At 38.2% G+C, this 14,501-nt stretch overlaps 1 protein-coding gene across 1 annotated transcript; it reads right to left on the reverse strand.

Annotated features, from left to right (window-relative positions):
* Positions 1-9,771: 9,771 nt before the first annotated feature.
* Positions 9,772-12,372, reverse strand: LOC137955475 (fructose-bisphosphate aldolase 1, cytoplasmic-like). The gene is made up of 2 exons (XM_068802427.1): positions 12,258-12,372; positions 9,772-11,016 (listed from the first exon to the last, which is right to left on the reverse strand). The coding sequence occupies exons 1-2, from the start codon at positions 12,283-12,285 to the stop codon at positions 9,968-9,970; spliced, it is 1,077 nt and encodes a 358-aa protein (XP_068658528.1). The 5' UTR covers positions 12,286-12,372; the 3' UTR covers positions 9,772-9,967.
* Between the last annotated feature and the right edge of the window lie 2,129 nt (positions 12,373-14,501).

Genomic DNA, 14,501 nt, shown 5'->3' on the forward strand with positions numbered 1-14,501 from the left:
GTTTTTGAGTTACTGGAGCCAAGCTTGGGCAACTCTTCCTTGTCAATGCCCTATAACTATGTCTCTTTAAATGCAGGATGAGTGCTGGACAGATAACAGGCATTCTTCATTTGCTTCATCTCTTCTCCTTCAAGATGCATCTGCTATTCGTTTCTCTTTTCATGGTTTCACTGAAATAGGTAAGCTTTAAAAAAAAAAAAAAAAAAAATTGGGTTGCACTTAATTTTTATGTTAACAATCAAATTTGAATTTTATAATTCATAGATTAATTTATTTTTATTATATATTTATTTCTATCCAATAAAATAATTTTTATTTTATTTTTAATATTTAATAAAAATTAGGTTATAAATAAAGCAAATGTCATAAGTTTTTTTTAATCCTTCTTTTGGTTTTCTTTCCGGTGCTGTATGCACTAACCCATCTTATCTTTTTGAGAAGGAAACAGAAAGAGGTAGAGAGAGAAAGGAAGAAGCTCCTACTGCTCTAAGTTAGGTTGATGCAAAGAAGAGAGAAGATAGGGTCTCCCTCCCTGTAAAGAGAAAAGTTTGAAGGAGTTTAGAATCTTTCGGGAGGAACAAATTTAGATAAAAAAAAACGAAAGCATCATGTCATAACATCATAATTAATTTGTAGGACGCGCTACTCCTTCGAACTTCTCACTATATTTTAGCCTTACTTTTAATTGTAATCTACGAATTGGTTTCTCGACTTTTTCATTTCTGTTCAACTTCGAGTTGGATGGAAGATCTGTACTTTCTAAATATGCAGGGATAATATATAAACCTGTTGCAGTGACTTTCCCCCCTTGTCTCAACTTCATCGCAAAGCCTAACGAGTACAAGAGGCAATATGTCCTCGTTCTTAAAACCTCGACTCTTTTGAAACAACATGGTTTCACAATCCGGTATTGGGAGCCCAATCAAAGCAAAGAAAATCGGGCAGATGTGGTCGATCTGGGTTGGTTAGCCCTAAACCTTGAACCAACAGACCAACAACAGATTAGAAAAAAAATTAGGTTAAAACTGAGTTAGATTCGTTCTTTACTGAATCTGACCTGATTTTGGTTTAAGGGGAACTAGTCCAGAGCAAGTTTATGAGGATCAGATACAGACTGATTCAATACCCCTGAAAAATGAGTTGACTCATGTGACAACTCACCAAGTCACAGACCATGGTTCAAAATGTAGGATAAGTTTAAATAGAATTTCGAAACTATATATGAAATTCATAAACCAAAATCGTACCTCCTAACATGGTGTCAACTTCCGGCGAACAGAGCTTCTCAGCTATAGTCTCCAGCGAACAAAATGTCTCGTCTATTGCAAAGGCTCGTCGATGGTAACGTTTAGGCATACATCTACTATACCAGACTCCCTTTTATAGCCTCCTCTCCATCAAAGGAGACCACCAAACGACGGGAAACTGAAAGGTTGTAACCGGCGACCACTCTTAATGGAAAACACCATTCGACAACGACGGGTCACTTACGGTTAGAGAAACCGAACCGTTTAACATTCTCCCACTTAACCCGTGAACATACTTAATATGTATCATTGATTATTAATACATCTTCAATAATGTTTTCCATAAATATAATATCCTTATACTTAAACAAAGAAGATGAAATTACATGAATCGTGGTGGTAAGTCCTTTAAAGCAAGTATTACCTTCCACGTATTACAATGCAACTGTCTCCTTTGAAGGAGAACTTTATGTGGCACATTTCTTTATGAATAAATTGGCATAATGCTCATTCGGGACTTATATTGTCATTCTCTAAACTTCATGTATACAACCAAATAAGAGAAAACACAAATGAACTTAATGGAGTTTTTCATCGACAAAATTGCGATACAAACAGAAAAGGAATCTCAATTACAAAAATTACTTAATAGAACTAAGTCTCATATGTTCAACATTGTCCCTTATAAACAATGGGTGTTAGACCTTTTGTCAACAGATCAACGATCATTAATCCGGTGCTGATGTGTTCCACAACCGCCTTATTTGCTTTGACATGTTCTTGAATAGCTAAAAATTTTATGTTAATATGCTTATTGCGACTTCCGCTCTTATTGTTCTTGGCCAAAAACATTGTTGCGGAATTGTCGCAATAAATCCTTAATGGCTTAGAAATTGCGACTTCCGTGATATCCTTGTTCTTGTTTGCTTATTGCGACTTCCGCTCTTATTATATTTGAGTATATTAATTAGGATAAAATATCAAATTATTCATAATTTACCCACAAGAATTATGAATTCATAAATAATTTGATAGTTTTATCATCAAGTTTACCCATAAAGAATTTTGAATCTGCTTGAATTAAAAAACATTTAGCCCACATGTAATGGTTTTTATGTCAATTGATTTGATTTTAAACATGATTTACATTGGTAAAGCATGATATTTTATTCAGGCCTCAGTTTTAACATCAGCATGTAATTTGTAATTTTATGCAGTTGTACAACTTGCGCATTTCTTTGATATTCGTTGTGATATCCTTGATCTTAAGGGAGATAACTATAAGGTCTGGAAAGAGAGAATACTTCTTCATTTAGGGTGGATGGACATAGATTATGCTATTAGGAAAGACGAACCACCAATAGTTACTGATACCAGCACTGCAGCTGAAATTACACTTTATGAACGATGGGAGCGATCTAATCGCCTCAGTGTAATGTTCATTAAGACTAAAATTGTTGCTGGTCTTCGTGGTTCTGTCGAGCAATATGAAAATGTCAAAGACTTGCTAAAAGTCATTGATGCTCAATTTGTCACTTCAGATAAGGCATTAGCAAGCACCCTAATCATGAAGTTCTCATCCCTAAAGCACACCAATATGAGAGGTGTGCGTGAGCACATCATGCAAATGAGGGATATTGCGGCTCAATTAAAAAATCTCAAGGTTGATATATCAGAATCTTTCGTGGTGTATCACATTTTGAATTCCCTTCCGCACCAATATGGACCTTTCAAAATCTCATACAACACACATAAAGATAAATGGTCAGTTAATGAACTTTTGACCATGTGTGTTCAAGAGGAAGGGAGACTGGTGATGGAACAAGGAGAAAGTGTCATGTTTGCAACACATGGAAAAGGCAAGTATCAAGCCAAACAAAAGGGGAAAGGTAAAATTGCCCCCAAACTGGTATTAAGAAAGATTCTAAGTGTTTCTTCTGTAAAAAGAAGGGACACATGAAGAAGGAATGCACCAAGTTTCAGAAATGGCTTGCTGACAAAGGTACACCAACCTCATTTGTTTGTTATGAATCTAATATGGTTAATGTCAATAATTACACTTGGTGGATTTATTCTAGATCAACAATCTACATCTCGAATTCCTTGCAGGGTTTGCAAAACCTAAGGAAACCAGTGGGAAGTGAGCATCACATTTTCTCTGGAGATCAGATGAGCTCACATGTGGAAGCTATAAGAACTTGCTATTTTTATGTTCCAAGTTTCTCCAGAAACTTGATTTCAGTTTCAAGGCTTGTACCTTATGGATATTCTTTTAACTTTTCAGACTCATCTTTCAGTTTATATTATAATTCTGATTGTGTTGGGAATGGTACATTGTCTGATGGTTTTTATAGCATTAATTTACAAAACAATGCCACTTACAGTTCAATGCATGTTCACACTGGTAATAAAAGAGGTGTTATTAATGAGGATTCCTCTACATTATGGCATCGGAGATTAGGTCATATCTCCATAGATAGAATTAAAAGATTAGTGAATGAAGGGGTACTTAATACTCTGGATTTTACTGATTTTGAGACTTGTGTAGACTGCATTAAGGGAAAGCAGACTAACAAGTCAAAGAAAGGTGCCCATAGGAGTTCAACCATATTAGAGATCATACATACTGATATATGTAGTCCAAACATGGACTCACATGGTCAGAAATACTTCATCTCTTTTATAGATGATTCATCACGCTGCATGTATCTCTACATGCTTTATAACAAGAATGAAGCATTAGACGCCTTTAAGATCTTTAAGGTTGAAGTAGAGACACAATGCGGTAAGAAAATTAAGATCGTGAGATCAGATAGAGGTGGAGAATACTATGGTAGGTACACAGAGAATGGACAAGCACTTGGGCAATTTGCAAAGTTTCTTCAAGAACATGGGATTGTTGCCCAATATACCATGTCTGGTTCTCCGGACCAAAATGGTGTAGCAGAAAGAAGAAACCGAACATTATTAGGCATGGTGCGGAGTATGCTTAGCAACTCCAATCTTCCTAGATCCTTGTGGCCTGAAGCACTTAAGACGATAGTGTATATATTAAACCGAGTTCCAACCAAGGTTGTTCCAAAAACGCCATTTGAATTATGGAAAGGTTGGAAATCGAGTTTGCGATATATGCGCATTTGGGGATGCCGTCTGAAATGAGAATTTATAATCCACAGGAGAAGAAGTTGGACCCAAGGACCATTAGTGGGTATTTCATTGGATATGTCGAAAGGTCTAAAGGTTACAGATTTTATTGTCCATCTCAAAACACAAGGATTGTGGAATCAAGAAATGCAAAATTTCTTGAAAATGACTTGATTAGTGGGAGGAATCCAACTCGGAACATAGTTTTTGAGAAGGATCATTCAGAATATCAACCTTCCACCTCAAGTGATAGATTGGTTATTGTTCATAGCACCCCTCAAGTATAAACTGGTGTTGAAGAACCAATCATTGAAGTTCCACAAATTGCTGATAACATTCCAGTAGATCAAGTACTTCAAGAGTTGCCAAACATTTTTGAACAACTAGTTGAACCACTTACTTCTCAGGAAAATGATGGTTCTACATTAAGATCTACTAGACTCATGAGATCAGCAATTCCTAATGATTATATTGTGTATCTGCAGGAATCTGACATTGGAACCGCAAATGATCCCATGTATTTTTCAGAAGCCATGAGTTGCAAAGAATCAGAATTATGGTATAATTCTATGAAGGAAGAGATGAATTCTATGAAGAGTAACGAAGTCTGGGATCTTGTTGAATTGCCTAGTGGATTTAAAGCCATTGGATGTAAATGGGTCTTTAAAACAAAGAAAGATTCATTAGGCAACATTGAGAGATACAAGGCAAGACTCGTTGCTAAGGGATTCACTCAGAAATAAGGAATTGATTACAAGGAAACTTTTTCTCCTGTATCTAAGAAAGATTCCTTGCGAGTAATTTTGGCATTAGTAGCTCATTTTGACTTAGAGTTGCAACAAATTGATGTGAAAACGGCATTTCTCAATGGAGATCTAGAGGAGGAGGAGGTTTACATGAAACAACCTGAAGGATTCCCCTCTAGTGATGGTGACCAATTGGTTTGCAAGCTAAAAAAGTCAATATATGGATTAAAACAAGCATCCCGCCAATGGTATTTGAAATTCCATATTGTAATTTATTCATTTGGGTTTGTAGAAAAAATTATGGATCAATGTATATACCAGAAGGTCAGTGGGAGTAAAATTTGTTTTCTTGTTTTATATGTGGATGACATTTTGCTAGCAACCAATGATAAGAGTTTTCTACTTGAGGTGAAACAATTTCTCTCTAACAATTTCGATATGAAGGATATGGGTGAGGCATCTTATGTCATTGGCATTAAGATTAATAGAGACAAATTTTGAGGTATCTTAGGTCTGTCTCAGGAAAACTGTATTAATACAGTGTTAGAGAGATTTCAGATGAAGAGTTGTTTACCAAGTGTAGCTCCCATTGTGAAGGGTGATAGGTTCAATTTGAACCAATGCCCGAAGAACGACCTTGAAAGGGAACAAATGATGGACATTCCATATGCTTCTGCTGTCAAAAGCTTAATGTATGTTCAAGTCTGTACCAAACCTGATATTGCATTTGTTGTTGGGATGTTGGTGCGATATTAGAGTAATCTCGAGTTAGACCACTGGAGAGCTGCAAAGAAAGTAATGAGGTACCTTCAAGGAACCAAAGACTACATGTTGATGTATAGGCGGACGAACAATTTAGAAGTCATTGGTTACTCAGATTCTGACTTTGCTGGCTGTATTGATTCCCGCAAATCAACATTAGGATACATTTTCTTGTTGGCCAGTGGAGCAATATCGTGGAGGAGTGCCAAACAGACTTTGACCGCCACTTCGACTATGGAAGTCGAGTTAGTTTCCTGTTTTGAGTGTACTTCACATGGTGTATATCTTAAGAGTTTCATTTCTGGGCTTATAATTCTGGATTCTATCTCTAGGTCTTTAAGAATATATTGTGATAATTCAGCTGCTGTTTTTATGGCCAAGAATAACAAAAGTGGAAGTCGAAGTAAACACATCGACATAAAGTATTTGACCATAAGAGAACGTGTTAAAGAAAAGAAAGTGGTCATTGAGCACGTCAGCACTAACTTAATGATCACAGATCCTTTAGCTAAGGGCATGCCACCGTTTAAATTCAAGGATCATGTTGTGAATATGGGACTTAGTTCCATTATGTAAAATTTTTCATTGTATGAACAATGTTATTTCAGTGAAATTCTTAATTAATGTGATGTTTTTTCTCATATTTATGTGCACTTTAATTTTGAGAAAATTCATCTGTATTGGACCAAGAGTAAACATAGGGTTTATTCATAAAGTATAAGTAATACATACATAGTAATACATGAAAGATAATACTCGTCATTAGAGGACCTATCGTCATGATTCATGTATTTATTACTTATTCAGATTATCGATGGGTTTAAGATTATATTAGAAGTTTGAACCAAGTGGGAGAATGTTAACCGTTTTTATGAGAAACGGTTTTCTCATTAACGTGGTCTCAAACTTCTGGCAGTTGCAACTTCCGGAAGTTGCAACTCTAAAAACACTCGGAACCAAAGCATTGTACCACCTACATCACATGTTATAACCATTTTTTACTCATGGTTGCCTCATACTAACTCCACTCATACTGTCGAAATTGAGTCCCAAATATTAACACCACCATGTTCAAGTCAAGTACCTGCTATACCATTACTCACGTCGGTCTCTAACATTGTCACAGGTTCCTCCTCAAACCTGCATGGAAGTCAGCAGCTCAGGACTACACCTGAGTCCAATGAGTCACAATCCTCCACAAACGAAACCTCACAACCTGAACTTGAGATGGAGCTTCCGCAATATTCTGACCAAGAATCACCTCCTTTGCAGGCTGGAATGTCAGAGCAGTCCTTCAACACTTCTGGTATTGACATCGAACCCAGCCCACCTAGCTTGCAATCCCATACTCACCAAAATCAAGCACCACGAACACAACCTTCACATTCTATGATCACTCGATCTCAATGAGGGATCATTAAACCCAATCCAAAATATGCCTTGACTTCCTCCATATTCTCAGCCAGTATCCCTTGTGAACCTCAAAACATATGAGTTGCTCTAGCTCATTCAGGGTGGAAAACAACAATGGATGAAGAACTCGAAGCCTTGCATAAAAATCAAACCTGGAAGCTTGTTCCATGCACCTTGGACATGCATGTTATTGGTTCAAAATGGGTACTCAAACCAAAACTCAAACCGATGGTTCCTTAGATCGTCTTAAAGCTCGTGTTGTGGCAAAAGGGTATAATCAAGTGGATGGTCTGGACTACACCGAAACCTTCTCTCCAGTCATCAAACCTGGAACTATTCAAATGGTCATCACTATAGATCTTGTTAAAAAATGACCCATACGTCAGCTTGACGTAAAAAATGCATTTCTTCATGGTTTAATTTCAGAAGACATATACATGGAACAACCTCCAAGAATGGGATCAACATCTCAAACATGTGTGCAAGCTTCAAAAGGCTCTCTATGGTCTCAAATAAGCACCTCGTGCTTGGTTTGATCGGTTAGTACTTTTCTTCGTAAATGTGAATTTTTTTGTAGCCTAGTCGACCCATCTTTGTTTATTTTTCACTCTAACCTTGGAACACTAATTCTCCTTCTTTATGTAGATGATATAATCCTCACAAGCTCCTCCACAGCTCTTGTATCAACCTTCATTCAAGTCGTGAGCTCTGAATTTGCTATGAAGGATTTGGGCCAAATTCATCACTTTCTTGGCATCGAGATCTCTCAAATACCTGATGGTCTTAACCTATCTCAATCTCACTATGCTCTAACCATCCTTGAGAGAGCTAACATAGTTGATTGCAAACCTATGAGCACACCTCTTTAAGCTAAAACCAAGACCTCATCAGATATTGTCTTGCTAGAATATACGAGTTATTTTAGAGGACTTGTTGGTGCTTTACAATACTTGACTCTCACTAGACCAGATCTTTCATATAGTATCAATTATGCATCACAGTTCATGCATGCTCTTTTGTGCATTTAAAAATGGTTTAGAGGATCTTAAGATATGTCAAACGCACAATTGACATAGGTTTGCATTTTAGTTCCAATACAATACTTGATCTTTGTGCTTTCTCTAATGCAGATTGGGCGGGGTGTCCCACTACAAGGCAATCAACCACTGGATATTGTACATTTCTTGGAGGAAATCTCATCTCCAGGTGTGCAAAAAAATAGCATACGTTCTCTTGGTTGAGCACCGAAGCGGAATATCGCACCATGGCAAATACAGCTACTGAACTCACATGGATGTCATTTATCCTTAAAGATCTTCATATTCCATTGGCATCTAGACCAACTCTCTACTGCAATAACATAAGTGTTCTTCACATGACAATAAATCCGGTGTTTCATGCTCGTAGTAAACACATCAAGTTGGATTACCATTTTGTGCGCGAACGAGTTGCACTTGGACTTCTCATCACTCAACATATCTCCACTACAAAGCAAGTAGTAGACCTCTTCACCAAACCAATTTCAAAGGTTGCACTCAGAAGTTTTTGAACCTAACTTTGCCTGCAACATCGGCACAGTTTGAGGGAGGGTATTGGCACAACCTAGCATCTCAGCGTGAATTGTGGGACTCAAGAGAGTGATAAGGCTGAGTGTAACTATCGAAGTGATAATGTTGAAAACTCCCACAATTCATGCTACAATAGTGGAGAGACATTGAAGGATGAAGGGGTATCAATGACAACAACTTTAACCCAAAATGGTTGTTTGACTAGTTAAGGAAAACTCAACAAATTAATTGAGCATATCTCGGTTCCAAAACATAAAATATCTTGGAGTACTCGCATAGAACATTTCTCGGATCATATCTTGGAATGTTGACACTGCATATCTCAAAAACAAATCACTCTCAGATAGTCTTGGATTTTATGCTACCAGTTATACGAAAATAAATATATTTTTTGTTGTTAGTTTTTAATGTAATTCCAGGCTTTGTGTTTAAATAGAGCATATATTCCTCAGAGCTATCAGTTATGTACGTTAGAAACAAAAGAAAAAAAGAATTTCTTCTGTGTTCACGAATTTTCATCACCAGTTTTTTTTTGTTTTTCTTTTACCCCTTCCCAGAGAAGAATAGAGAGACGAGAAAGGGGAAGGAGTCGCTGCATCATTCTCTTTCTTCGTTTGTTTGTTCATATAGAAGAGTGACAGAGCCTTTTCTGTTCTTCCTTCATTATACGTGTCAATAGAGAAGGAGGGAGCCAACACTTCGAGATAGATAAAAGGGAAAGAGGGACCACTTGTCTCTTCACCCAAACAGATAAAAAGCTGCCAAAAGGAGAGCAGAAGGGGGAAACGAGAACAGGAAGACAGACATATCGGTCCTAGTCCTCTCACGACTAACAAAAGAACCACATTTCAAACACCTCGAATCAACCCAATGCCTTGTTCACAACAGACGTTAACCACTAGAAGATCTGACACTATTTATATTGGAGAAACAGAGTTGCATCTCTAACCAACACAGCCTCACCTTCATGCAACAAAACTTATTTTTTCCTCCGAACAACCAAAAGTCCGAATAAAAAAAGTAACAGGAGAGTCTCACCTCTCTCACTAAGACCGGTAATAATACAGAAAGGGAAAAGAAAAACTATTCAGTACTTGTAACCTTTGACATGCAGACTCTCAGAGACCCCTTCACCCTGGGCAGCATCTCCCTTGTATTTGCCCAAAGTTGCCTCCGAGTTTGCTTTGCAGCGGGAGAGGAACGCCGCCCGGGCCTTGTCGATGTTCTCCTCCTTGCCAGCCCAGGTTTTGAGTGTACTCTGTTGTAGAGCTCGCCCGAATGAGAAAGACAAGCTCCACGGCTTCTTCCCCTGGTACTGGTTCATCGCGTTTAAGTTCAAGGTTGCTTCCTCCTCACTCTGACCGCCTGACAAGAACACAATGGCTGGGACTGCTGCAGGAACTGTCCTCTGAAGAGTACGAACAGTGTACTCCGCCACCACCTCAGGTGCCACCTTCTTCGCATCCGAACCTGGAGTAACCATGTTGGGTTTCAAGAGGGTACCCTCCAAGAGCACCTTGTGGTCGTTAAGGGCCTTGTAGCACGCAGCAAGGACGCGCTCAGTGACTTCAGCACAGCGGTCAATGTCATGTGGTCCATCAACCAAGATCTCAGGCTCGACAATCGGTACCAGACCGTTCTCCTGGCAAATGATGGCATAGCGAGCCAATCCATTGGCGTTCTCGTTGATTGCAAGCTGCGAAGGTTCGTTCGGGCCAATCTTCAAAACAGCCCTCCACTTGGCAAAGCGTGCTCCCGCAGCATAGTACCGCTGGCACCGTTGGGCAAGACCATCGAGGCCCTGGGTGGTGGTCTCGCCGTTGGTACCGGCAAGTTCAACAGTCCCCTTGTCGACCTTGATACCAGGGAGGACTCCACCTTCTTTCAGAACATCTACGAACGGCTTACCTGAGGCAGTTTTCTGGTAGAGGGTTTCCTCGAATAGGAACACACCACTGAGGTAGTCAAGAGCACCAGGAGTGCAGAAGAGGAGCTCACGAAGGGCCCTGCGGTTAGACTCAGCGTTATCTACATTGATGCTGGCAAGGCGCTTGCCAATAGTGCCGGTAGATTCATCAGCAGCAAGAATACCCTTGCCCGGAGTGCCAATATAGGCAGCATTCTTAACGAGTTCGTCTGCAAGAAAAGAACACTAAGAAAGTCGGCTAACTGAGATAGGCACCAATGATGTAATGCCTAGAAGAAGATGGAGATCAGAAAACCTTTTAAACTCATTCAACCACAGGAAAGATTAAGATAAGGGCATGTAAATGGGCTTCGAGAAGATCAGAAACCACTTGTGTTAATGAAAGGGGGCAGTACACAGAAAAGTTTTGTAGAAAAACTCTACTACAAGAGGCATGCAAAGCAAATTTTGCTCATTTGAGGCAGGAGATATTTTAAAACACAGACGGAAAATAAACTATCCTGTTCCAAGAGCGTTAGCTATGTTTCATATAACACAGATATAACAAAGCCGTTAATTCCACACAAGATCACGAAAACACAATCCGACTGAAGGAGTATTGGGTCTAAGAAGAATAAGCCACTGGGTTGCAGGAACCTAGAGTAGGATATTAAGAGTACACTCATAAACGTCCGTTTGCCATATGGTTTTCATCAGTCAAACTATGCTAAAAAAATTGTCAGTCCAACTACAACCATGCAAAGAATTCATACACTGCTAATGCTCCAAAGGATCCGAAGTACAATCAAGCATTCGACCTCCGATCCGCAAAGAAATCCAAATCTCACACACCAGCGACGCACCCGTATTTATAGCACACAGGTGTAAGCAGACGTACGATTACACAAATGATGGCGAATAATCAGAATCGAAACATGTAAAATAACCACCTTTTTTGTGGGCATAATTTTTTTTTTCTGTAGGACGCGATTCCAGAAAAAGAGAACTTGCGCGAAAGGCAGAGCAAGGGAAATCGGCCTAAAAAATGAAAGCAAAATAAGATATCACAAGTTACTTCATGCCGCCTTTTCATTCCTTTTGGTGATCTACAGGTTCTAACCCCTTAGAAAAGGGCGGACGATGAGGGAAAACTCAGAATAACAAAAAAGAGTAGCTTTTCATCAAACAAGAGAAAACTCGAATGGATCGAGACAATATATCTACTGAAAGATCCCTGAAACATCTTCAGATCGCAACCGACCTTCATAAACTTCCAGGAAAACAAACATAAACGATAAAAACAGATTTACGTCTCAATCCCGCAGATCTAATTTTGAGTAGATGTCTAGTGCTAAAAACATCACAGATAATACATGACATAACATTCATGAACGACTGATCCCAGCAAAGATCACATGACCGATCTCGATAATGAAATAAGCAAAAAGAAAAAGAATAAAACTGAGCTTACCAGCGTATTTTCCACGGTAAGCCGACATCCTCCCCTGCTAAAGATCTCCGGAGAACAAAAGAAGAGACTGGAATGGGGCTTACAGAGGCGAATGAACAACAAAATGGCAGGCTGAAGAAGGGTTTTAAAGGGGCGAAGGAGACTTCGGGAGCAGAAAAGCGCAGACGACTGGCATCGAAAATGTCGTCATCTGTCACGAGTGAGGGCCCCACATGAGGCGTTCTTTTGTTGAGAACACCGCCATTGCCTCACTATCCCGTAACAAGATCCGGTAACGTCATGGGCCACTTCAGAAGTTTGGCCCATTTTGGACTCGGGGCCGGGGGCATTAGGTAAGTAGTTCTAGGAGTCAGAAATTTGCGGTTGGAAGCGGAGAAGCCAACCAAACGATAAAAGAGACGCGCGTGCAGATGGGGCATTAGGTTCATAATGGGCTTAAACTGGGTTGGGTCTTGGGAGTCTCGAAAAAGAAACGATAATAAAAAAATCCAAAAAAAAAAAGGATTAGAAAGAAGAAAACGGCGTTTAAAACTTGTATATATTCAAGTTTAGTTTGATCTTAATACTTTAAACTTGAGTTTGAACTCGAATTCAATCTTAAGTATAAAATTGGAACCCAAAATTTTTAACCAAGTTTAGGTTGGAGTTCAAGTTGGGTTCGAGTTACAACCTATATTTAAAACTTCAAAAATAAAAAATAAAATTAAAAAAATAAATAAATAAAATATTATGATGACTTTAGTACTATTGAATTACAAGGTATTACAAAAGGAGTCCAAGACTTTGCAATAAAACACACTATTATATAATAACTAGCTTAATATACTAAAAGAAAGAGCAAACACCTTTATCAATAGTATTTATTTCATTAGCAAACAACAATATTAGATGTTAAAGAGACCCAAAAGGGTTATAACGATCAATCTTTTTTTAGGTTTGAGGTAAACAAGAGTAATTATCAACTAATCGAAAAGGGAATTGACAAAAATAATTAGAGTAAAAAGTATTTTTATAAAAAAAATATATGCTAATAAGTCGAGTTTGGCTTGTAATACTTAACGAGCCATATTTCAAGTTTGAGGTTGCATGTTAGGTTAGTTGGGTCACGTAGGCGCATGATCGCTTTTTAAGGGTGACATTTCTTTTGTCTTTTTTGAACGAGTCAGAGGTGAAATATGAATAAATTTAATTATAATATTTTTTGGGTTTACTTTTTCTATTTTAATTCATTTATCTCTTATTCATAGAAGTCTTGTATAATATTAAATTAAATTATTAAAAAAATTATTTTTTAATATATTTAATTATTCAAAGATTCTATTTTTAGCTGGTTTTTATATTCCCTTTTATAAAAATAATAATATTTTTTAAGTACCCATAATTGTGCAGGCTCAAGGAAGATTCCAATCGAGTGGACTTGACAAATATTCTTCATTAAATCACTTAATTACGAATTTGGGTCATGAATCATGTCAAAGCTTTATTGATTTAAAGTGAAAGATGGGGGGTGCTTTGGTTACATTAAAAACGCGAAACGCACCACTCATGCCTCTCTTTCATATTTTTTACTCCATTATTTTTCGTCATTAAGCTTGAACCCTGTAAACCTATGTTCACCGAATCTTGTCTTAAGCCTAAAATTATTATCGAACTCAAACTCAAAATTACCCAAAAATTTAACCGAGTTCAAATTAAACTTTAACCCGGACCGACTCGGTTCGAAACCACCCATTCACCACGTAGTGTTATTTTGAAGTTTGGGCACAAATATGTGGGAAAGGTACTGATTGCATCTGTCCTGTGGCCCATTTCATTTGAAATGTCGGACAAAAAATGGAGATCATGTGTCAGCCAAATATTATACACGGATTTGTCCCAATCGACTTTCAACCAGTTTGGAAAGTCTAGCCAGCGATCTTTGACTATATCAGCATGGTTCCACCAAGTGGCTCTTAATTATTACCCGTTCCACCTCATTTGTACCGTTTCGGTTTTCAAAGGGTTTTTCCAACTATCAGGAATTGACACGGCATCAAAGGAAATGCTTTAGACGTATCGCCGATCAGTCCACCACCACCGATTAAGGTCACGATGGGTCTTGTAGTGGTGACATTGAATCCAATTTCGAACATGTCTTTGTTAAAACTGAATTTGATTTAAATATTTTCAACTTGAACTTGAACTACCGAACTTATTGGTTGAGGAAGAAGTGGGAGCAATAACTATTTTTAAACAACTAGTTAT

The sequence above is a fragment of the Aristolochia californica genome, unplaced genomic scaffold (assembly GCF_029961685.1).
Source record: "Aristolochia californica isolate CCGP_79_NKW_82.1479 unplaced genomic scaffold, dmAriCali1.0.hap1 SCAF_2, whole genome shotgun sequence".
In the NCBI taxonomy this organism is placed as follows: Eukaryota; Viridiplantae; Streptophyta; class Magnoliopsida; order Piperales; family Aristolochiaceae; genus Aristolochia; species Aristolochia californica.